General features: G+C 40.6%; 1 protein-coding gene across 3 annotated transcripts; it reads right to left on the reverse strand.

Moving 5' to 3' along the window:
• Window positions 1-2,016: 2,016 nt before the first annotated feature.
• On the reverse strand, window positions 2,017-20,974 carry MKNK1 (MAPK interacting serine/threonine kinase 1). Of its 3 annotated transcripts, none has more exons than XM_053985539.1 (12): window positions 20,885-20,974; window positions 17,742-17,840; window positions 16,982-17,079; window positions 15,488-15,567; window positions 13,983-14,056; window positions 10,873-10,977; window positions 7,844-7,899; window positions 7,185-7,280; window positions 6,227-6,421; window positions 5,453-5,617; window positions 4,795-4,835; window positions 2,017-3,869 (listed from the first exon to the last, which is right to left on the reverse strand). In XM_053985539.1, the coding sequence occupies exons 2-12, from the start codon at window positions 17,836-17,838 to the stop codon at window positions 3,641-3,643; spliced, it is 1,236 nt and encodes a 411-aa protein (XP_053841514.1). In that variant the 5' UTR covers window positions 17,839-17,840; window positions 20,885-20,974; the 3' UTR covers window positions 2,017-3,640. The 3 variants fall into 3 exon arrangements, with proteins under 3 accessions (XP_053841514.1, XP_053841513.1, XP_053841512.1); XM_053985538.1 differs by having other exon boundaries at window positions 4,795-4,838; XM_053985537.1 differs by lacking the exon at window positions 20,885-20,974 and having other exon boundaries at window positions 4,795-4,838; window positions 17,742-17,856.
• Between the last annotated feature and the right edge of the window lie 1,205 nt (window positions 20,975-22,179).

Here is a 22,179-nt window from a genome sequence, read left to right on the forward strand (position 1 = left end):
AAGCTCCCACAAGACAATCTAAAGATGAAGCAATTTTTCTAGAGTTGGGTGTTTTTTTTTTTCTACATTGGAAGGGAATTTGTGTCTCAGTGACATCTCCCTCCAGACTTGAAAGAGGGATTTTTTTTCCCCCCAAAACAATGGCAGTGAAATGGCACCATTGGTTTTACAACTCTTTGTTCTTCCCAGAGAAGTGAATTTCTATGGTTGGAGAATCTTAAAAGTGCTGATGGAATCTGGCAGGGGTAACTAAACACACAGGGAAGGAAGGGACGGAAGGGACGGAAGGGAAGGAAGGGAAGGAAGGGAAGGAAGGGAAGGAAGGGAAGGAAGGGAAGGAAGGGAAGGAAGGGAAGGAAGGGAAGGAAGGGAAGGGAAGCCTTTCAGTTACCATGGCAGTATGTTTCCATGGAAGCCAAATTTGAAGCCTGTTGCTGCCACAGGAAAGGCCTGAAGAAAATTATTAGTTTTGAAAATTAACGAAGCTACTCAGTACCTTGAAAGCCAGCCCACCCACAGCCCGCCAAATAACAAAGGTATCTTTGCATCCCTGACAAAGGATTCAATAAACATGTGGGGAAGGAAGAGACAGCAGCAAAAATACCACACAATGAAAAATGGGAGCTTCCTTTTATGCAACCAACAATGCAGAAAACACACTGGTAAGCACAAGGCTGAAATATTTGTGAAATATTGCACATAAAGGTCAGCAAAATCCTACAGAACATCCTGTGTCACTTGCTCCTGAGGGGACTTCTGAGACTAGAGCTGCTTGGTTGCCACTTGTTTGAAATTATTTCCCCATAAATCATGCTGATGGCTCTCCCTCAGTTTGCTCACCCACCTCCCAGAAAAACCTTGGGGATGGAAAGCAAAATTTTCTTGTGGGCTGCCTAATCAATATTGAAGATCAGCTTAGCTGCTCTGATGCTCTCCTTGCTGGTTAGAATAACTTTTTGAATTATTGAAAGTCACCTTCTGCCATCCCAACCCAGTTTCCCCACAAGAAGACACTTTTCCATCATTTTTCAGAAGCCAGGGAGCCCACACAAGCTGCCTGGTGTGGTTTATCACATGTAACTGAAAAAACATGGCACAGATTCAGCCCTTCCCAAAGGGAGGGCATGGGATTCAGCGATGAAGCATTCATGTTCCACAGGCTGCCAAACAAGAGAGTCACAGGCAACACAAGCAGATCCAGCACTACCTCAAATGCACAGATCACAGAGTCCCTGATTCAGTGACCTTCCACCTAGAAGCAAGAACCTCTTCCTCAGTGACATGAAAAGAGCATTGTGAAAACCTTCCAAATGAGGCCCTCTGGGGATAACTCACCTGACCCAGTGAAAGGTAAAGATCAGAGGGAAAGAGCCACCTGTTGGATCATCAGCTGAATCTGACTCCTCATTTCAAGGCAAAGAAAGATCCAAGACCTGCCCCACTGAAACATCACTCCTGTGCCCCTGCCAAAACCTCTCCTGTGCTCTCTGCCACCTCTCCTGTCCAGGAGGAAAAGGGAAGGAGAAGGAGATCATTGTAAAGCACAGTTCAACTAAAAGCATTTCCTTTAAAAGAAAGGCGAGTACAAATAAAGGGCCTGGCACATGGTTTGGGATTCCTGCTCTGCTCAGATTTCACTCAGGGCATGAGCTGCACAGAGCACTGGGGAATGCTGCATCCCACACCTCCAGGAAAACAACCTTCCCTACCCAAGAGCCACAGACCTCCAAAGAAACTAAAAAATGACTCTGCAAGAGGCACTCAGAACTAGACTACACATGAGAGCAGAACAATTGGCTTAAGTTAACATCTCTTCCCTGCTTGGGGTGCTTTTCTCAGTTCTCAAAAAGAAATCTGTGATCACAGACTGATAAATAAAATAAATCAATAGAAGAGGGAGGTATGCCGAGTCCTCAGAGACTTCAGCTGTCTTAAATCCAGCGTCACACAAAGAAGAAATTCTCTTTTCTATGCCACCAAAAATAAAGAGGGAAAAAACCACAAAGAACTGCCAAATGTGTTAAATACATAACTTAGGGCATTTTAATTAAAAAAAGCAAAATACATTTCATCATTCATTGGCTGGCACGACGTATAAAACTTTTAAATAACAACTTTAATATTAGTCACAAAATACAGCATGTTTTATAAAAATAGCTATACGCACTGATATTACTGATAATGTAAAACCACTCTGAATAGGCCATGCAAAGACATTCAGCTTTGACCTTTCAACTTCCAAGTGCTTGTTGCATCTGCTACTTTGTTCCTTCTCAGTCTGCTTGGGAGGGTTCTGTACTGGCACTTGGGGGCCTCCTCCTCCCCCGCCTGCACACAAAGCCCTGGCAAAAGGTTTCAAAAAGGGCTGACAAATTAAGGTGCATCATGGGCATCTCATGGGCCCAGTATTCACAGCTTATTTTTCAGAAAGTGCTCAACATCTGTGTCCTTCTCCATGGACCTCCCTTTGGTCACTTAAAATCTTCAGCTTTTCAGCTAAAACCCTTCCAAATTATTCTTGGCTCTGTTGCACCACAGTATTGAAACTGAAAGCACAGTTCTGACACACAGCCTGAGATTACTACAGGAGGCAGAATTCTGTGGCTGCAGCACCATTTTTGTACAGCTGTACTCTGCTTGTGGCATTTCTAAATTATTCACACACCAAAATTCACTGATGTCTGTCTGTTCACATTAGGAAGTCCAGGTAGGACACATAAAAGGTCATGGAGAAATACAATTTTACAGAAAGGAAGGTTTAGCTGAGGATAGCATTAATATAATAAAACCCCACATTAGTATTAAAAAGCCTAACAGTAAATATAAACTGTTACATAAACAGTCTGTTACACTGCTGTTATCAGATTTAAGAACGTAACGGTTCCAAGGGGACATAATGGACATCAAACTCCAGAAAATTAAAAGAAGAGATGGTATGGAGTACATTAGAGTTAAGGGCAAAGATATGTCACATAAAAACCCCACCCCTCTCAGTTTTCACTCCACATGCTGACACACAAATTATCAACAACATAAAAAACTAGAGAGCTCTCTCCATCTCCAGAAATCTGAGCACTCCTTGCACCCTTACAGTACCATCTCATTCCATTTAAGCCCAATGAATATAATAGAGACAGAGATCCACCCCGTCATCACCTTCATTCATGAGTCTACAGAAAAAGAGGAGGGCTCTGTTGGTTGAGAACAGAACCTACTGCTGGCAGTAACAGCAGCACCTTCAAAATGTGCCACCAAAGGAGAGCAGCCACCAAGCAGGGAGAGGCTTGATGCTCTGCCTGGCAAAGTGTGGGTTTTTCCTGATGTATTCAAGTTTGCATTTTAAACTGTGCTCTTCTAAGAAGAAAATGAGAAAAACTTAGTGATTTATCACCTCAGATAATACAGCAGCAAACTCATCTTCTGCAGTTAAAAAAAAAAAAAAATCAGTTGAATTATCTTAATGCACTAAATCTGACAGGCAAAAAACATTCCCATAAAAAGCTGTCCCCTTTAAGTTACAAGTCACATCACAAGAGCAAGCTCCTAATCAAAGTGTCGGAAGCAGAGCAGCTTTTATCAGCGCTGAAAATCCAAGTAAGAACACAGACTCGTCCTGCCCCCGCCACAGCAGGAAAGAACTTTAGAAGGCTTTATGGGGAACTGGCTGGAAGTCGCTGGTTTTGGTGGCGTGTGCCATGGCCCTGCGCCGGGCCAGGCGGGACTTGGAGGGAGGGGACAGTTTCATGGAGCACACAGCGTGGGCGGCGCTCTCCTGCTCCGCGCTCAGCTCGCTCTCGTGCTGGGACAGCTGCCGGTTCAGGGCTATGGCCTCGGCAGCAAACAGGGTCAGGTCCTTCGTGCTGCTGTTCCTGGCCAGGGAAAGAAAAGCAGGAGGCAGTTTCAACACAGGCACTTCACCCACTTGCCCTCACAGCAGAGTATCTATTTCTAAGCATGTTTGTTTCTTCTACCAAATCATTGAGACAGCAGGCAAAATGACCAGTTAATATTTGCATTTATCCTCACCCAGAGGACCAGCAATGCATGACAAGAACACTCTGGGATTTTGGAAACAGCCACAGTTCTACTCCTCCTTCTGCCAAGGACTTCTGATTATAAACCCAGGAAGCCACCTCAGATGTCATCCTTAATTTCTACCTGTTCTCAAAGGATGGGCATAGGGGGCCATTCTGCTCTCCTTCTCCAGAGAACTGCAGTCCCACTATAACTGCACCTGTGGCTTAAGGAAGGGCACTGCTCATGGGAGAACCACCTGAAATCACCAGCAGCAGACACAGAAACAGATGTGTGACTCGGGCTCTCTGGCACAGAGAATCTCCCACCAAATCACTTCCAATGAGGCTTGACCTGCTCACAGTAAATGAATATTGTGAGTGCCACCAACTACAAGGAAAGTTAGATCCAAGTCTGTGTTTGTGGTGATTATTCACCCATCAGAAAGCAGTCTCTTTAGGTAACACACGCCTTTATGTTTTTTTCTCCCTGTCCTGGGCAGCAAGCTGACCAAACAATCATTTTTTCCTGTCTAAGATTAACACTGCACTGCAGGAATTCCCTCTAATGCTTTTCCCACAAACAAGCAAGATTAGATCATTAAGAAATTTCAGAGCTTTAATATTTCTGACGTTCTTAACAAAATTAGTGCAGCACATTTATGAAGCTCCATTCTCAGCCAGGGATATTACTTCCTAATTTGTTAACTCCTCCCTCCCACCCATTCTTTCAGGAATTATTCTTGGCCATGTTTACAGATGTTTAGAAAATAAACCTTACCTTTGAAGAACTTGAGGGGTGGGCAATCCTCTTTCAGGAGCCTGCTAGAAGAAGCATAGAAGAGAAGTTAGTTACATATTAGCAGCTGGGAACCAAGCTTTCCCAAGAGTGACAAAAAACCAAGTGACTCCCCCAAATCCTTACAACTAACAGATATTGCAAATAAACTAATTCACTATGGGCTTACAAATCACTGTTTGCAAAGCATATTTCATAATCTGTCTCCCCTCACAAGAAGATTTCACAGCTTGCAGGTATAAGACTACAGCTTTGGAAGCTCTCCAGAGGGTCTATTCCTTCTTTCCTGAACAGGAAACTGAAACATAAGAGGACACTGCTGTTCTTTTATAACCATATTTACCAGCATTCTGCATTACTGTATTAGCACAATAATTTGTGTACTGCAGTACTTGCTATTCACAAGAAAGCCATTTAAAATGCACAAAGCAATAATTAAACAAAACAAAGCAAACATTCAAAGGCTGATATATTCAACCAAATATTTACCACACAGAAAAAATAAAGCCACTGTGTATCATTTAATTAATCAAGATACAAGCACTGAAACACACAAGGACTCAAGAAGTTCAGAGACAAGGAACAGCTTATTTGTCACTCTGGAAGAAGAATAACTCTTTATATAAAGGGGGATACATACTCCTTGAACCCATGAATGTTGCAAAACTTGAGCAGCACTCAGTCGTTCTTTGGCATCACAAACCAGAAGCTTTGAGATGAGATCTTTGGCCTCAGAGGAAATATGTGACCAGTCCTTGTCAGGAAATTCATATTTGCCTTCCTGAATGCTCTCAAAAAGCTTGTTCTGGTAAAGGAAAAATTATTCAATTGAAATACACTGCAACAAGAAGGTCTCTCAGGTGAGACTTCCCACTCACTTTTATCCACCTAATGTGGAGGGCAGCAACTGAAACCATCCAGTCTCCTTATGCAGTCAATGGAGAGTGACAGGCAGCTCCACAGAGTGGCTCAGTGCAGCCTAAGATGGGCACAATGCACTGTCTGCTGAAAACACTTCCCCCCACCCCTAAGAGGGCAGATAAAGTACTCAATTTTTAGAAAATAAATTCAACCCTCACAGGGCTCAGCTTTCATCTGAGGAATTGCAGTGACTACCATAAACCAGATCAAGGACTACAGAACAAGGGAGGATTCCAGAGTGTGGGAAGAGGGTGAGGAGAAGATCTGAAATCTCACAAGAGGAGGAAGGAGAGGCAGTTGCCCAACCTTACTTTAGAAACTGGTATCACTCAACTTCTGAACTGCCACCCTCACTTTGCAGTGACAGCTCATCCTCCCAGCTACTTGCCAGCATCAGGCACAGCTCTCCACTGCTGCCATTGCAGCAAGTTCTACACCCAAAGCCCAGGGGAGAACTCTGCACTCCCCACACACCCAGGACATGCACACTCACCTGGCAAACCCTGCAGACTTCTCCCCTGTCCCAGCCACAGTCCGTGCCGCAGTTGCCCACAAAAGGGGGGTAACCACTGAGCATGATGTACAGAATCACCCCCAGGCTCCACAGATCACACCTCTTGTCATAGAACGTGGCCTCCTCCATGAACACTTCCACCACTTCAGGTGCCATGTATTCTGCAGAGCCACACTAAGAAACCAAATTCCATCAAGTTTTCAAAGGGATGGTCACATCAAAACAAGACTCAGGTTTATCATTTTCCACTCTTTATACCAAGTGGCTTGGTGCAAAAGCAGAAATTAGGCATCAGTGAATACTGAAGTTCCTATAGTTCTTCAGCAGCACCACAAGCTGTTCCACATGGCTGTGAACCTTTAATCCAAGGTCAAAATATTAGTTTCTATCTTTCAGGTTTTTAAATCTTATCCATTAGTTACCAGACAAGTGTATCAGGGGAATAGATTTCTGTAAGACTTCTGCAACACTGTCAGATTTTTCTTTCACAGAAAATGGCAAAAGCACAGGACTGTAGTTTTTCAAACTAATGTGTATTATAAAGCTACACACTGATTAGAGAGCTTGCATTCTCCTTAGCTCATTGGCTTGGCTACAGAACCAAAACATGGGGAAATGAATACAAAACTAAGGTTTCAAAGTCTGTCCATAAGCACACAAAAATGGGCACAAAAAGTTTTCCCATTTGATTGTGTAAGATAGAAGCAGGACCAATGTGTCACATGCTGAAAATTAACACTGTAGGCTCCTGTGCTTTTGTGTATTTATTCTGTAACTGGGAAAGCAAGACAGTATTTACCACACATACACTTGCTTGAAATGAACTGCCCAGCACTGGGTGTAGGGGCAGTAAGCCCTTTGGAAGGCCTCCTCTGGAGAGAAGAAAAATTGGTTTATAGCAGAACAAAGAAAGCACAAGCCACAACAGGTCTCTCACCGGCGTTGTTAATTCAGGAGTTGTTATGGGAGTACACGCACTGTTCAGCTTCACCCCACTGCCAAGATCAAAGTCACATATTTTCACTGGTGATATCTAAAAACAAAATAAGAGGTCAGAAAAACTGGGATTAATGTAAAATCTATGAATATGTATATATGTGAAGTAGAAAACCCCAGGACAGAACACAAATCCCTAGTGAGACCCAGTCTCCTACAGCCACGTTCCATCCCTTGCATTCGCCTGCCCTGCCCCAGCTGCACCCATACCACCAGCACCTGATCCTGCTACATTATTCTTTTATTTGGTTAGGCAAGTGCCAGTACACTTCAGGGCACTTTGAAAACTCATATAAAGTGACCAGCTGGCCTCTGAATGCTGCTTGTCCATCTGGGTACTGGCTCAGAATAGATGAGGCACTAGGGTGTCACTGCCATCCCTCTACAAGGCCAGCTGGCTTTTTATCTCTTAGCCAGATGTTCACATTTTCACAGCTCAAAGAAGAATTTAGTCTCTTTTAAGCTTCAGTTCTGTTAAATTTAGTTGAAGTTCATGATGGGTTCAAAAGTTTTCAAGAAGAGAAAAAAAAATACAAGGACTGTTTTTGGGAACCAAATTTAAAAAATTCAGTTTGGAAAGTTAAGAGACCAGAGCAGCACCTTTTCTGGAGATTCACACAGGATGTTTTCAGGCTTCAGATCCCTGTGAGCAATACCTAAACAGAGAGTACAAATGTTCATTAGAAAGGATACTCTGCTGTTTTATTTCTCATAACTTCTCTTCATTATAAGGTGGCCTGGGAAATATTCTAGGTGTGAGCCTGTTACACACACCTGCCCTTCTTACATATAATAATTTAATTGTAAAGTGCAACTGTTAAATGTCACTGTTGCATCCTGCTATACCTTTATTATCCTTAACTGTACAGGAGAGCCTGTTGAGCAAGAAAAAAACCTAACATCAGAATATTTTGTTAACCCAAATTTATTATGTTCCTTAAAAGCAGCTTATTAAGATGACTGACCTGTTGGAAAGTTTAATTCTTTACACAGTTTAATGAAATTATTTTTGTGCCTTTTACAGTAAAGTTGTTCTTTCCAGATGGATCAACTGGCTTGATGAACTCCTACCAGCACAGACAGTACTTGAGGCACTCTCCTCTGCAAAAAATCCCCTGACTCCCAGAAGAAAATATCCCTTTGAGGTACATACTCATTGCTGAAGCAAATGAAAAATTAAAGTTTCAGTTAGAGATGCTGAAGAAAAGCTAAATGAAAACAGCCAAAGGGCTTCTTTATTTGATTCCTATCAGAATAGGCAAACCTAACAGGGAAGCACAAATATTTATCTGTGTAATCCACATGCAAGATGGTTCTCTGTTGTCAAAGAAGTTCTTCAAATGCCTAAAAACACAGTTTCTGGAAGTTCTTCATTTAATGTGATCAAACTCAATTGGAAGGTAGAAAATGAGAGGCAAAAAAAATGAAATCAAATGAGCAACTTGGCTGTAATTTAACTGCAGTCTAGTCTTGATTTAGAAACTTACACTCCAAGAACACCTTATATTATTTCAGAGTACAGGAAGGAAAATTCCACCAAACTCTAGGCAAGGGAGCTTTTAATGGCATTTCTTCGGCACACTCCACAAGACGTGGCATAAAATATAACAGCAGAGCCCCAGTCTAAAGGAATCAGTGTCCATACTGACACAGTGCACATGGCTTTGGCACAAAAGATGGCACAATGACCCCACTGAGGTGGCCTGTGCTGCTGTTTACAACAAGGCTGACCAAACTCCCAACAGTTGGCTTAGCTCACAGTGGGAAAGCCAACAGTGTCTTTTTGTATTATTGTGTGAATTCAAATGTCTGATTATGTAACATTTGATTTTGCAGTTGCACAGAGCACTGAGAAAACAACTGCCTTTAAACACCTCTCCAGTAGATTATTAGCAATAAAGCATACACATCCCAAGTGGGTGTAAGGCAGGATTATCATCCAGCTGAGTTTTAAACTACTCCTGTCGAAAGAATTAGTTGTCCTCAAATTTTTTAAAAGCATTTAGCTATAGGACTTCACCATTAAGCTGTGCAATAAAACTGCTTTAATTTCCTGTTTACTTTAGTGTTCTGTACCCTACTTACTAATTATTTTAATGTCACACGGAAGAACCATAAAGAGAACAATAAAATGAAAAGGGGATGTAGCTGATTCTGCAAGCTATATTCCTGCTGTCCCAGCTCACAGCAAACAACAAGAAAGCAGATTGCTGCTCTACAGCTATTTTAATCAATCACCCTCCTCTTGTTTGGGAAAAGGGGAATTAAAACTAAAAGCTGAGAGAGAGCTACAGAAAGATATTAGCTCAGCTGATGTGAAACCTCTTGAGTGGAGTACCTGGACTTGCAGCTGTTAAGAAACCCATTATAGCCCTGCACATCTAAAAAGATTTTTTCCCATATATTCAGCCTAAGTTTCCTGCTTCTTATATGTCCCATGTCTCAAAGTCAAAATCTTCTAAACACGGGTATTGAAGAAGCACCTTCTGTGAAGGTTTAATTATCACAGACAGGCTGTGAGGATTACAAAATCTCTTGATCCAAACTAAGTTTGGTTTCACATTCAAATAAACTTTTTGTAACGGTCACAACATGTGACAAGATCCACATTCCTCATGTTTACGCCTTTTATTCCTATGCATTGATACAATTTTCTTTTTAATGGGTTCAACTTGTTGAGGTACCAGTGCTGTGATTCCAACTCAGCATATAAACAGTCCTGTGACTTGAAAATATGGACTACAACTAAACATTTATTGATCCAGGGCCAGTACTAAGCAATTTAGGCAGCAAATGCAAATCTGCTGAGATCTACCAGGCTAATCAGAATGGCAAAAAGGAAAGAAAAAATGTATCAAAATAAACAACCCATAAACAGTCTTCAATTACATGCCACTCTATTCAGAGCTAGTCACTGTAACAGTAACTGAAGCTGCAAGGACAAATAATCACAACATAGGAAAAACTTCAAAAGTATCCATCATATTCAGCCCAAAAATATACTCTGGGATGACCATAATGCACAGAAATTTTTGAATTTAAACCAAAGTATTCCCAAGTCACAAAAGTAGCAGAAAAACACTAACATAAAAAAAATCTCTACAAACATAACTGCTTTAAATCTAAGCAAATTCCAAAGGAATTGAGGACACCTTCAAATAAAGACTATGGTTCACCTAGGTCTCTCAATTTAACAGTGAGAATCTAAATGTGGGGGACCAAAAGCTACTGCAAACCAACAGGTCTTGTGACTAGCAGAAATTCTGAGTAATTACAAAAAAGTAACTCTGTCGACCTGAAAAATAAGGAAATTAATATTTTATTAGATCACTTTTGAGTAATCTTTATATGGTAGCTTGTGTAACAGGAACAAATAGACTGAACCCTAATGTTAACTCTCTCTGGATGCTGATTCAAGTTTTCTTCTTGGAAAGTCTGTACCATTTTAACACTCCCAATTACTGAAAATACTACAATGTGAAAATAGCATCATAGAGGAAAACAGTTTAAGTCATCTGGCATTGCTGTAAATGGGAACACTAGCAAAAGCTGGCTACTTGGAGATAAATGTGCTTTATAACCTGAGTGTACAGCATTAACCAGTAAAGATGGAGGCAGCCTTGTCTCACCTTTTGTATGAAGGAAGTCCAGAGCAGAGGCAATATCTCTCACCACTTTGCTTGCTTCTCGTTCATTGAAGTGCTTCCTCTTTTGTATATGGGCCAGGATTGAACCTGTCAGGGTAACAGGTGAAAGGGAAAACCTCAGGATGAATGCTGAACTAGTTCCAAGTATCATGAATTCATAATCTCATTTTCACACTTTATAGCAGCCTTTCACAGCAGGCAGCTTCTGTGGAGCAAAGAGGGGAATGACTAAGAAGAAAAGGCACAACTGAGCAGCTTCACCACTTAAGTGTGCTAGAACATAATTTTCAAACAGTGCAGTTGTCTAGTTTAAGCACAGCATGAGAGACAATCACTTTTTACTGCCCCAGGACATGACTGGCCTGTTTTCCACACACTAGGACAGTAGAGATTTGTCAATAGTACCAGTAAAACTCAAACACCAGCTAAGGAGATATATAAACACTTCAGCAAAACCCAACCTACCCCAGGTCACTCAAACTCCCCTCATTTTCTATAATGTCACCACTGAAATCCTGCACTGAAAGTCAAGGATACATGTTTTGTGCCTCAACACCATCAAGGTAAAAAGAGATTTGACCTTTAAATACACATCAAATTCCCCACAGGCATCAAGGCAAGACTTATGCACTGACTTAAGGCAAAATTTGCTCAGAGATATAAAATCTGACAAAAGACCTCTAAATTAAAACATATTGAAGGGCTGGTAGCTTGCAGACAGAGCCTCACTGGTATCCCTTTAACAAAGAATAAAGGGAGGTTTGATTCCTCCTTTTCTTAAAGTGAATTCCTCTTGAAAGATTAAAAATGTCTTTAAAAATCACCATGTAGTCTACAGAGATCCCAGCTCCCTAAGTAGCCTTACTATTGCCTTCTATTTTCTTATTCAGAGAGGTTTATCTGTAAAAGCAATCAGGCAAAGAAATTCAAGAACTAAGTGCTATTTGTTATTAGCCCCAGTACACTCAATGTTTTGTATCTCAGATGATTTCACTTTTATTCTTTAGTTCTAAATGTGGAAGGAAATTTCCTACTGGGTAATTCCTATTCTAATACCATCAATGCTACTGCCACTCCTCCTCCACAGTGAGCATTCTGAGAGGGAAGAGAAAGGACATTCAAAAAGAAGAGAGATATGCTCAGATATGCACAGCCATGCTGTGTCAGGTGGGTGGAGGAAGGCCACTTTGGGCCAGGTTATCAGATTTCAAACACAGAGGTTTTTCCCTTGTCAAAACCAACACCACCTAGTTTGCTACAGATTTCTTGAGTGCACAAAGTTCAAAGGTGTTTCCTCGTGTAGTTTTGCTTTGCTCCTTTAGAAAGCAGTAACAGTTCTTCAGTGTTTCCAGCCCTGTGGAAAAGACCCCACACTTTGCAGGAAACAATACTGAGCCACCTGTAAGTGCTCATTTCACTCAGCAGGTTTATCTGAAATTACCTATCTGAATAGAGCTGATGTTCAAATTCTCTCAGATAAGAATTATATCAATATCAATAAAAACACACTTTACTGACTTTATATTCAGCCCACGCAGAGAATTCTCATGAAGAAAGAATAGCAGGGCACTAGTTGTTCCTACCTCTCCAGTACCCATCAGAGAGAAAGCATCATACAGCACCTCTCAAAATGCATTTCAGAGGGGAAAAAAAGAGGAAAAAACCCTTAAATCATGCCAGTTCAATCTAATCAGCTCAATTTTAACTCGTTCAATTATAAAATGCTGTCAGACAAGGATACTAAAGGGACTCTGGACTTCACAGTGAACTGAAAACAGATAAAACAGGAGCAGAGCTCCTTCAGTTACAACAGCTACTGGAAGGCAAAGTTGAAAATGGAAAGCCCAAATTATGCTCCAACACTGTAAGTAAGAGCAGCCTCTGAGACTGGAGTTACTGAAGTAAGACTTGCATTGAAGAGCCTTGCCACGCACATCAGAATCTGCAGTGCATCAGAGCTGGCCCTAATTCCCACTCTTTGTCTTCAAACCACATACCTAACCCTTTAAATACTGATTTTTTTAAGAGAAAACTAGTCTTACCCCTAACTGAGCTTGTAAAAATGGTAGCTAAGAGGGGAATAGCATTATTACCCTCTCAGCAACCATGCATGTACACTGACAACCACAGACTTACAAAGAAGAGGGTTAACTAATGGAAGAATGTGGAGATGAAAAAAAAAGACATATGCAGATTCATCTCCATCAGGCCCTATTACAGCTAATTTGTCAGAGACATCTGTGCATTAAGAAAAACTGTTATGGGAAAATACAATAAAAAGATACAGAATTTTGAGAAAAGTTAAACAAAAGCTTTTACTCAAAAATATATACATCCCTCTCTTTCAAAAATAGTTCTGCATCTGTGCAGAACAGATTTTTATTTCTTGCATATACAGTTTGCTCCTGGAAACCAGAGACAATAGGTCATGGTCTCTGGGCAGCAGGATACTCCAGAAGCTCAGTTTTCCTTTGAAGGGTTGGCCACACTAACTCCTGGTTTTGCACAGCCATGCAATTAGCATGTACTGTAATTATACTCCATGCAGACAAATGTGAGAAAGTCCATGAAGTGCCTGCTGCAGCTTTCTCATTCCCCAGGTGAGTGGGAAGTGCTGGAACCCAGTGACCACTCAGGCTCACTTGATGGGCTCTCAAACACCCACAAGCACAACTGGTTCTCAATAACAGCAACCCCAGGCACAGGCAAGATGATTTTTGTAACAGAGTTCCATGAGTTCCAGGCAATGAAGTCAATCCTACATCAAGGGAAAACTCTGCCAGAGTTCACAGATGCTGCACTAGGACCATGAATGACACCTGACATCCTGTCTCCCCTCCCCTGTGACCTCCTGACTGTATTTCAAACCTGTCACTTTAATAGAGCTGACATTGCCATCACTCAGTCACAGAAAGGGATTGCAAGTGCATGACCAAACCCATCAATATTCAAGAATAACCATACTTCAAGCTGTGTATAATACTCACTCTACTTCTTGTCTTGAAATTCTCAAGCATTTAAAGTAAGTTCTTCAATTACTACTTTAAAACCAAAATGATTCAATGAGCAAAGGCACGGTTTCTGCACAGTACCTCCTCGCAGCTTCTCAAAGACCAGGTAGTATCTTGTGTCATCTTCAAAAAATTCTATTAACTCCAAAATGTTCCTTTAAAAAAAGAAACAAAAAAGAAAGGAATAAAAGAAACAAGCATGGATGTACACACAGCAATGAAGAGTTTCAGCATGGATAACTAGGAACTGCCAGAAGTAACCAAAAACACAAGTTGTAGTTAAACAAGTGGCTTTGGTTGCCTGTGGCATTAAAACCACATTTCCAACTCCCACTGAAATTTAAGCATGGGAAACAGGCCAAACACCACATTCAGACAAGATTGTGAGAGTTCTGCTACTGCTCAATTGACAGGAAGATAACTGGTAGTAGGTTGTATTTAATAATTTAAAACACTGCATTTGTGATGAAGGCAGAAATGAAGAAAAAATAATTAAACTGGCATTCTTCCTCTCTGGAAATCACAAAACAAAACACACAGGGCTCAAAGGAGACAGGCATCTGTCAACAAGATAGTAAATCCAGCTCCTTAGTTGCCATTTTTAGACTAACCCCTGTTTAGCTCATGTAAATTCTTTGCAGCACAAATACCTCAGGTTGCTTTGAGAATGCCAAATGTGTAAGTCAGAATTTTTTACATTTAATGGTACACCCAAGCCCCAAAATTCTGCACGTGGTCATGTGAGCTTGAGTTTTTCATCAGTTGTGCACTGGATGACCATTTACTCTTAACCTCACACAAGAAGAAAGACATGGTCTGCTTCTCTACAGCACAACATAAGCCCATGAGTCTGGTGAACAAGTTGGTTTAAAAATTATTTCTGTATGTTATATTAAGTATTTGTTTGAAAAGTCAATATAAGCTGCACAATTGTAATATATATACCATCTGTTGTATATATACCCTAGATTAACAGAGACATCTAAAAGTAGCTTCAGAACTGGCTCAAACTCATCACAAAGCTCCCAGAGCATGCTGCCAGTGTCTGCACAGCTTTTCTTCCTCTTCAGTCATGAGTAGCAGCTTTACAGTTGCTTCATCCAGTGGCTGCATAAAGTCAGCAGACATCCAAATGAGAACTACTTTAGCTTTTTGCTGATCTAGGAGTTCCAGTGCAAAAGCAGAAAGGCTGACACAAGGAGGAGGAGAAACCACACATCAAGGAAAGGAATGGTAAGATTTCCTTTCCACAGCAGCTGGTATCATGTCAGCTTTTGCTGATGGTGAAATCACAGGGGAGAGTGTCAAGATGTTAATTTCTCATCTGGACAAAAGCCATGCATCACTGAAGCACAGTCAAGCTACATTGACCTGGCTGCTAATTGAGTTATGTAACTATTAATCTGTAAATAGTTCCCCTAAATTTCACAGGTAAAGAAGGGGAAATTCTTACTCTGAATCAGCCAAGTCTAGATTTCAAGTGGTTTTAAGGGGACTACTGCAAAGCTTCTAACCTTGTCACACATAAAAATTTGAAAACAAATAATCAAAACACTTTAAATAAACAAAGACAAGACCATACTTACTTGTTACCCTGACACTGGTACAGAGTTTCTATCTCACGAAAAACCCGACTCCGACTATGCCCAGCATTTTTTTCAATGATCTGTGAAAAAGAGTTTTAAGAACTCATTTTTGAAAAATTACTGCAGGAACTATGCATATAGCTCTGGAATTAGGTAACTGTTCTAAGGCTTGAATCTAGGGCATGCCCACTGGAGAAAAACACTCCACTTTGTTTGTTTGTTCAATTCCTCATCTGGCATTATTTTACAGAGCACAGCAGTGTCAGCAGAGCTCTGGAAGGCATTCAGAGGACAAGAGAAATTAGGGCAGGAAGAGAAGAAAGGAACTAAGTCCACACGTTACACAGCCAATGACCAGTTACCACAAGCTTTTTCTTGCATCATTTTAACTTTGCAATGTGTGGAACAGGATATCCTCTCGAGTTCCACCAAGAATAGATTTGAGTCACATCAGACACTGAACAGTCAAAAAGAACAGATTTGTCATTAGAGGCATTTAAGCAACAAGTACCAAATTCAACACAAAATTAAAGTTCATAGTGTAAACTTTATGGAGACCAAATAACAGAACCTAAAGAAAACATACGTTCAATCTCAGAGCCATGAGAAGTCACCTTCCTTCACACCATCCTCAGGTTGGAAGAGGACAAGAGGCTGAGCCTGAATGATTGCTGTGTAAACTGAAAGCTCATGACATCACCACCATCTGTATCCAGGACTGGTTTCTTATTTCTGCAGCCTGAGTTGCCTGGTGCAGAACAGGCAACCATCCACCAGTACTACACAGGTCTCTGCATCTGATCACATCCAATTCCTAATGCAGAGCTTTGTTTATTTTAACCTTTAAACTTCAACAATTTTACAAAGTACAGAAAAAATTCCAGCATCTATAGAACTACATTTTTAAAGGAGCTTAAAATTGGTGCCTATTTTTGGATAGACTCAAACATAAAGCTTTCCTATTGCTGTTATTTGTGTTTGTAATTCAATGGGGGACTCAGGATAACAACAAATTTGTAAATGAGCCCTAACGCTTTTCAGTGACATTACAGAAAGAAGATTGGCCTCTATCAAAAAATAAAGGCAGCTTTACATGAACCATTGGCAGCACCTGATGCTAAATGAACAGCACCCAAAAGTTTGCACTATTTGGGAGGACATGCTGTAGAATGACTCAGCCTCTTCTTTCATAAGAAGAGACAAAGGTAGAACACAACTAAAGCAGGGCATGAGAGGAAAGCTTGCCCTGAGATCCAATCACAGTGATTTACTGTTTGTGATTTCTACCTGCAGCTGATACACCAGTTCACTCTAGAGGCACAACACTTAAGATGACAGGTTTTCTCAACAGTTATAAAACAAGCTGATTTCAAGCATCAAAAATTTCCTAGAAGGATTTGCTATTACCCACTATATTGCAGGATTTCCCTGAGATAATCAGAGGGAGAAGACAAAGCAGCATCCCTTCTGTTTGTGATATTAGTCTCTACTTACTTTGACTGCATATTCTTTCCCAGTTTGGAGACTGACAGCACCCTGAACTTTAGCATATGCTCCCTCACCAAGCAGCTCAGCAGTCAGCTTGTACAAGTCTGCCAAAGAAATCCAGAAGAAAGGACACATCCATCAGAGTGAATTTTGAAAGCAAAAGTTATTTTCATGAGTACCATCAAGACAAGCTTCTTAACTGAAGCATCCCTCAAATTTATGTAGTATTAAAGCAGACATGCCAGTCTTAACTACACTTCCTTTTTCACCTCCAGAAAAATTAAGATGTAAACTTTATTACAGCATCAAAATTGCTGAGATATAAAACATTTCTAGTGTGAACAAATGTGTAATCTCTAGGATCTCAGCCACTATATCTGTCTTCATGTAAAACTCAGAAATCTTTTTTCAGGTGGAAGACAATTCTTTGATCAGAAAATGCCTGCCATACATAATCTACTTGCAGAGATGGTGTTTTAAGTATAACAAACTTGAACATTTAAACCTAGAATGCTACTACCATCTTTATTTGAAATGCACCTTCCATTGCTACTTGCCCACTAAGAAGTTTCATACTGCTCAGCTTTCTCACTGAACTATATTTTACTTACAAAACTTCACACTATTTGTGCACACATCTATTCAATCAAAACCTTTTGACATCAGCTCTGTTCCTACCAAAAAAAATGCAATGTTTAGCTAAGAAAACAGAAAAACAGAAGCAAAGCACACTGTAACAATTAAAAGCTTTTGAATTGTCACCAACCTTCAAACTTCCCAGGGACCTGATCTGTAGCTCTGGTTCTTTTTTTCTTTTTCCTTTTCCCACTGTCTGCTATGGGGACAGGCTGGCTGCTGACCATCTCTGTGTGGCAGAACATAGAGGTGACTTTAACAATCAATTACTTCAGGAGAAAATGTACATACTCTTGTGTGTTTGTGTTCTTATCTATCCAAAAGTTTCTCTGCTCTTCTTCATCACAGTCTGCCACCTCTTTTCCAAATATCAGAGGAAACCTAAAAAGGCAATTTGGGTGTCAATTAACAGTTTGGGGGGGGGTTGATATGTAAATGTAAAAACAGGAGGGAACAATAATGCATCTATACTGAATCCTTATCTCACAGCACAGTAAGGCAAAGCACAGAAATAACCCACAACAGAACATGTGCCCTGATACCAGGCAGCACTTGCAGCCCTCACAGGGCACTCCTCTGAGCTATTCTACTGTTTTACATAGAGATTTTTTTCAAATCAGCTCTAGGACATGAGCCTCCAAAACAGCAGGAAGGTGTGGGGAAGTTTCAAATCACTCAGTGAAACAAAGCAACCACAGGAGTTCAGGTATCACAGGAGCAATCTAGGTCAGTTGATGCTGCCAAAAGGCCATAAAGAAAACCATTTCTCACAGAACCATAACATACCTTTCTAAACCACAGATCAGTGAGGTCATTTATGCTCCAAAGCAAGAAGTGTTTATGGCATTTAGGTTTTTTCCCTACATTACTAGCTGCAGATACTACAAGAGCTTAGTCAGAGGTGACTGATGCAAGGTAATATGGCAGAAAAAAACACCTGCACATTGTTATTGAAGGCCTAAATAAAAACATGGGCATATTTGTACAGCTAACCTATTTCCAAAAGGTTAAATAATTCCACACTGAGGTTCTAGGCAGGAGCACTTCACACCAGTCACATCCAGCTAAGTTTGCCTCAACAGTTTAAAATCTCGGCTGAAAATCTTCAAGGCAGTAGCAAAGTACATCTAAGACATTTTACAGCCATGAGGAATTCTGACTAAATTAACTTTTAGTCATCTTGTACCACAGAAAAAGCTAAATTAATAGAAATGGTATAATTATGAGAACACTGGCAATGAAAGAGCAAGTCCCAAAAACTTCTGTCAATTCTCTTTTAACTGAGATTGTGATGAGCAGTTTTTCTCCCTTCCACTGTTTCTAAAGTACTCAAAACATGGGAAAGCTCCAAGGCAGAAAACATTCCACAACAATCTACCAATACACTAAATACTTTTTCTTTACTCCATTGCATTTTTCTTGTTCTTATCTGTCAGTAATAGCTACTGTGAGTGTCACTTAAAATGCACAAGTCTGAAAATTCAGAATGTTATTTTGAAAGTCCTTTCTCCTTAACAACTTAGTGAAACACTTAAACATATATTACTCAAAGCCTCAAAACAATAGTAAATCCTCATTTTCAAGTCTTAGGCAGAATGTGTTCCGAAATCATCATGATGGATGTTATATGTGACTTCTTAAATACAGTAATATAAGGCACATGTTACCAGTTCCTAAAGAAACAGCTTCCTTTTAACTCAAACTGAGACACAAACAGCTTCAAATTTTAACATAAAGAGAAGGTGAGCCTTTGGCAGCTAATTTCAGCTCTCCTCTTTTTCAATCCAACCTGCATCAGGAGTTATTCAGAACTGGGACTAAAATGACACACGTGAAGCTGCTCAGAGATGGGGCTGCTCTGCTTGAAGGTGGTGCTTGATTTCCACAAGGTGTCAAACAAGTAACTTTAATGACCTAACCTTCTACAAGTCATAGCTAGACAGATTCTATTCCATTTCAAATATCACAGCTTCAGAGCTTGAAACTAAAAATCTAGCTTTGACTAAAAATCTAAAAATACTAGCTTTGACTAAAAATCAGCAAAAATTCCAGAATGTGAATCCTCAGCACAGCTGACTTCACAACCAGCTCCTGCACTCTACCAGCTGGCTCTGGTATTTACAGTCAGCTGTTTATTAACTCACTACATTATTTCAATTCCCTTTAGTCTGACTCCATTCCTAAATTACAGATAATTGCTTCCCTGAAAACAGGAAGTTCACTAGCCATGTATACAGAAACCAAATTGCTGAAAAGTTGACATTTTTAACCTATAGTCTTGACTAAATTTGCCATCACACTAAAGCATGAAACATTAGCTGTATTAGATTCTTATTACTGCTCTGGTCTGCTCTTTCACATCATTGTGAAGCTCAATTCTGTCAACACAGCTCATCCTTTAAAGGTATCACAGCTTCACTCCCATCATTCATTTGTTATAATGAACCAGAACTTAAGTAACAGCTGGTACTACAGGAAAATGCCTTTAGTCCAGCCAAACACTTCAGAGATTTTTCAAGCTTTCAAAGAAATGCTTTTTTTCCCCTGCAACTGTACAGCCAAAAGAATTTCTGGAGACACTGAAGGACAGTGTGCCTCAACCATTCAAGCAATGCTGAGGTGTTCTGCATACTGCAGGAATGCTTCTGTGCAGGGACACTGTGGGCTCTGGGGCAGTTTACCCTGCCAGACAGAGCTCAGGGACTGGATGGACTGCTCTGGAGGGAATGGCCCATGCCCACATCAGGTCCAAGGTGAGCGTCTTCAAATTCTCATCTGTCCTTCTCCAGTCAGGTTAGGATTATTACTCACAGGATAATGTTACCATTAAAATCCACACTGAAAGTAAAATGAGAGCAAGTTTCTGTCTTAGCTGCAGTTTTGTTGAAGCCCCTGAATTTTATTACCATCATAACAGCTCAGCGTTGAGGTAATATTTAACACACACACACAGACTTCAGAGCCTGGGGGGGAAGGTAGTTACAGCCTTTCTCTTTTGCTGTAAAGAAAACTTGCAAACAAAGCCAAGAGAAAAAGAAAGGGAACAATTACCACAAGTTTGACTTCATTCAGACCTTAAGTTGTCTTTCATCTTGCTTCCTAACACTCCATATATGAACATGCCAAAATCCACTACCCAGACCTAACTCCCCTCTCATTCTAATCTGCTTCCCAAAGGAAGGAAGAGTATATTTGGAAGACAAGCACATGTGTGTAACAGGAAGCACTTGGAGAACACAGAAGAGATGCCTTTCACTACTATGAACAAAATACCTTGTTTGTATGTTTGAACTCAGTGGAAGAAAGCAGAGGTCAGGTACCACCACCTGCTCCAAAACTGGGTCTTGCTTGAGCCAAGTTGTTCTGGAGCTGAAAAGAAACACCATCACATTACCACTCAGAAATAATGAAAAGGTTTATCCACACATTTAGGTAGTGCCCAGAGCCTAAAGACATTGCAAGGACCTGTTGTGCTGGGCTTCACGTGAACACACAGCAAAAGCACACCTCTACAATTTCACTGGAACAAAATGAAAACAGACTTCAGTCCAGTTTTCCTCCCGGGTCAGTGTCTCACATTGTTCCTGGACCCTTCCTCCTCCATCAACACTGATTCCTGTAGATGTGGCTCATAATGAAACTGGACACACGCAGCAGGTGCTGATTCTGCAAAAATCATCTAGTTGCAGGAAGCTCAGAACAACCCAAGCTGCCTTCATAGAGTAGCTACATAGTGATTGTGTTTGTAATGTTACACAATTAATGCTACATAGTGATTAATTGTGTTTGTAATGTTACACAAATTGTATCAAGAGATACAATTTGTAGATTAGAGGAAGAATGTGCAATGATGTATGACAGTCCTGTGTCAAATCAGAGACATTATTTTATACTCATTCTGTATTAAATATATTAATTTCAAATTGTAAAAAGTGAATACTCTTACTTGATTTTTGCACTAGTTTTCCACAATTCATTCTTAGCTGTCAGTTACCTTCTCATTCCACCTACAGTACAACTTTTAGTTTCATTTAATCTGAGTTATCCATGAAGGGAGAGGAACTTAAAAACATTCCATCATCTTCTCAATAATATACAAGAGCATTAACATTTCCAAATGAACACCTGAAAGTTCACAGGGAGCCCAAGCAATCCAATTTCATGAAAGAGCAAGTCTGACAAAAATTATTGATCCAGCCTTATCACAGCATTTCTGTAACAACCCACAGTGTCACAGCTGACACCACCTGCCTGAAACCCTTCATACTGGGGAAAAGGTTACAGCAACCTTGCTCTTTACATCCATGCTTCCCCCTGCCATTCCCTCTGTCACACTTCCAGAAGATCAGTGTCACACCATCTCCTGCTTGAGCGATTTGCAGAGTAACTTTTTGGTACTTTCAGTTAACACTTCCCTTGCAAAGTAAGAGGGGTTTTCTGAGGTTCCCAGTGAAACCCTCCAGCAACGGGTGGATCTCACTTTTCAGGATAGCACATCAAGTTATTTCAGATAGATTCCTCCCACCCCAGTTTCTTACTTCACCAGGATTACTGCTGGGGAAGCAGGG

This window comes from Vidua macroura, chromosome 9 (genome assembly GCF_024509145.1).
Source record: "Vidua macroura isolate BioBank_ID:100142 chromosome 9, ASM2450914v1, whole genome shotgun sequence".
NCBI lineage: Eukaryota > Metazoa > Chordata > Aves > Passeriformes > Viduidae > Vidua > Vidua macroura.